The sequence below is a fragment of the Suricata suricatta genome, chromosome 10 (genome assembly GCF_006229205.1).
Source record: "Suricata suricatta isolate VVHF042 chromosome 10, meerkat_22Aug2017_6uvM2_HiC, whole genome shotgun sequence".
NCBI lineage: Eukaryota > Metazoa > Chordata > Mammalia > Carnivora > Herpestidae > Suricata > Suricata suricatta.
This window is the reverse complement of record NC_043709.1, coordinates 4010898-4012539: the sequence shown is the minus strand read 5'-3', so window position 1 is coordinate 4012539 and position 1642 is coordinate 4010898. Positions and strand designations below refer to the sequence as shown.

Sequence of the window (1642 nt, the reverse complement as noted above, 5' to 3'; positions counted from 1 at the left end):
GGGGGGGGGGGAGACAGGGAGGTGAGCACCCCAGGGCCCCATCTCCCTGGGGACGCCACGCCACAGACGTCCACGAGTTTCCTCCTGTGCCCTCCCGGAGCTGCGATACTGTGCTCGTCCCGTCGGGGAAATGGCCTCAGAGCCCCCGCCCACCGGGGCCACACACCCAGGGGCCCGCAGCCACCCGAGGGGGACAGGAGGGGCCTCCGGAGAGCAGTGAGGAGGGGCCGTGGTTTTCCCAGGGGCCCCATCCACAGGCCTCATGGGCTCCATACTGGAAACAACAAGACAGGGAAGGGCGGCCCGGAGCAGGGCTCAGGCCCGCAAGAAAAAATCGGTACCGTTTTCGACCTCAGGCAGCATGGTTACCTGTTAAAATCCGATGCAGCGGCAAAGTGACGTAGGTCAAGTGTGCATAGAGAAGGAAATTTCCATCCGCCCTGTTCAGCTTCAGCCAGGACCCAACCAGGGACCGCCCCGTGCCAGACAGGGACCGAGACCGCAGGTTGGTGGCATTGTGCAGATCCGCTGGAGGGGAGAAGGCCGAGTCAGGGCCCCTGGGAGGACCAAGGGAGCACCTCCCCCCTAAGGGGCCAGTGTGACCTCTGCTGCAGCTGGGCCCCTTGACCACCAGCCCTCCGTGCCCCAAACCACCTCGGAGCTGAGCTGCCAGCCCCCGCCTGTGACCGCCCTCGACCCCACTCGGTCCCTCCAGCCGTCCCTGACCCCTCTTCTCCTCCGAGGGGCTGGTGTGTTCTGTTTCCCTGTGGCCTGTCTGTCACCAGAACTGGGTACCACCAGGGTGCAAGCCCCATCACTGTGACCCAGTCTGAGGCAGGCTGGGGTGCCTACCAGCCCCTCCCTACTGATCTGGAAGGAGCCACGGTGGGGAGGGCGCTTGCCCAAGCACGGACGGGCAGGTCAAGGCCAGGGCCCTCCGTCTCTGGGCCCTGGCACTCAGAGCAAGGATGGCCCCTGCTCCGGCTGAGGGCTACCCTCTCATGCCCCCAGCGCACGCGCCCGGTGCCCAGCACCCACGCCTCCTCTCCCGGAGCCAGCCTGCCTCCTACAGCCCTTTCCCTGCAGGGGCCGCTCATTGCTGCTCAGGTTCTCACGTCTGGTTCCAGCACTCCCCCGCTTGGAAGCTTCTGACGGCTTCCCACTCTTGGGGCGCATGGCTCACTGGCCGCAGGGCCAGCACCACCCAGGGAGGCAGTGGGGGGGCAGGGCAGCTGAGAGGGGCTGCAGGGCACGAGTGGGCTAGCTGGGCCCCCCACAGACCCCAGGCAGAGATGCCTGGTGCCCACCAGTGGGCAGGCGGGCCCTGAAGAGACCCTGAGTCGCCCCCGCGCGGGAGCACAGCCTGGAGTCACCAAGCACGGGGATGAGCCAGAGAGCTCGTGCCCCACTAGACGAGGATTTCTTGGACCCTCTGTGTGCCGCCGACAAGACCATCAACTCTGGGAAAGTCTGCAAACCCACTGTGCCTCCTCTTCTGTGCAGAGCAGGGGCCCCTCGGGGCAGGGACTCGTCTGGCCGTCTGTTGGTCCACAGCTCCCCCCCTCTGCCCCCCGAGCCCTGAGAGGTGCCAGCTTGCTCTCCAGAGGTGAACGTGGGCCAGAGGGACATGGGGCCGGGGGAC

The 1642-nt window shown here is 66.9% G+C and overlaps 1 protein-coding gene across 1 annotated transcript in view; it reads right to left on the bottom strand.

Annotated features, from left to right (window-relative positions):
* KIAA0930 (KIAA0930 ortholog) overlaps positions 1 to 1642 on the bottom strand; it is a 12725-nt gene that overhangs the window by 1519 nt on the left and 9564 nt on the right. Inside the window, exon 9 of the mRNA XM_029953223.1 lies at positions 370 to 528. Within this exon, the coding sequence (XP_029809083.1) occupies positions 370 to 528 (159 nt within the window). The remainder of the gene's footprint in view (positions 1 to 369; positions 529 to 1642) is intronic.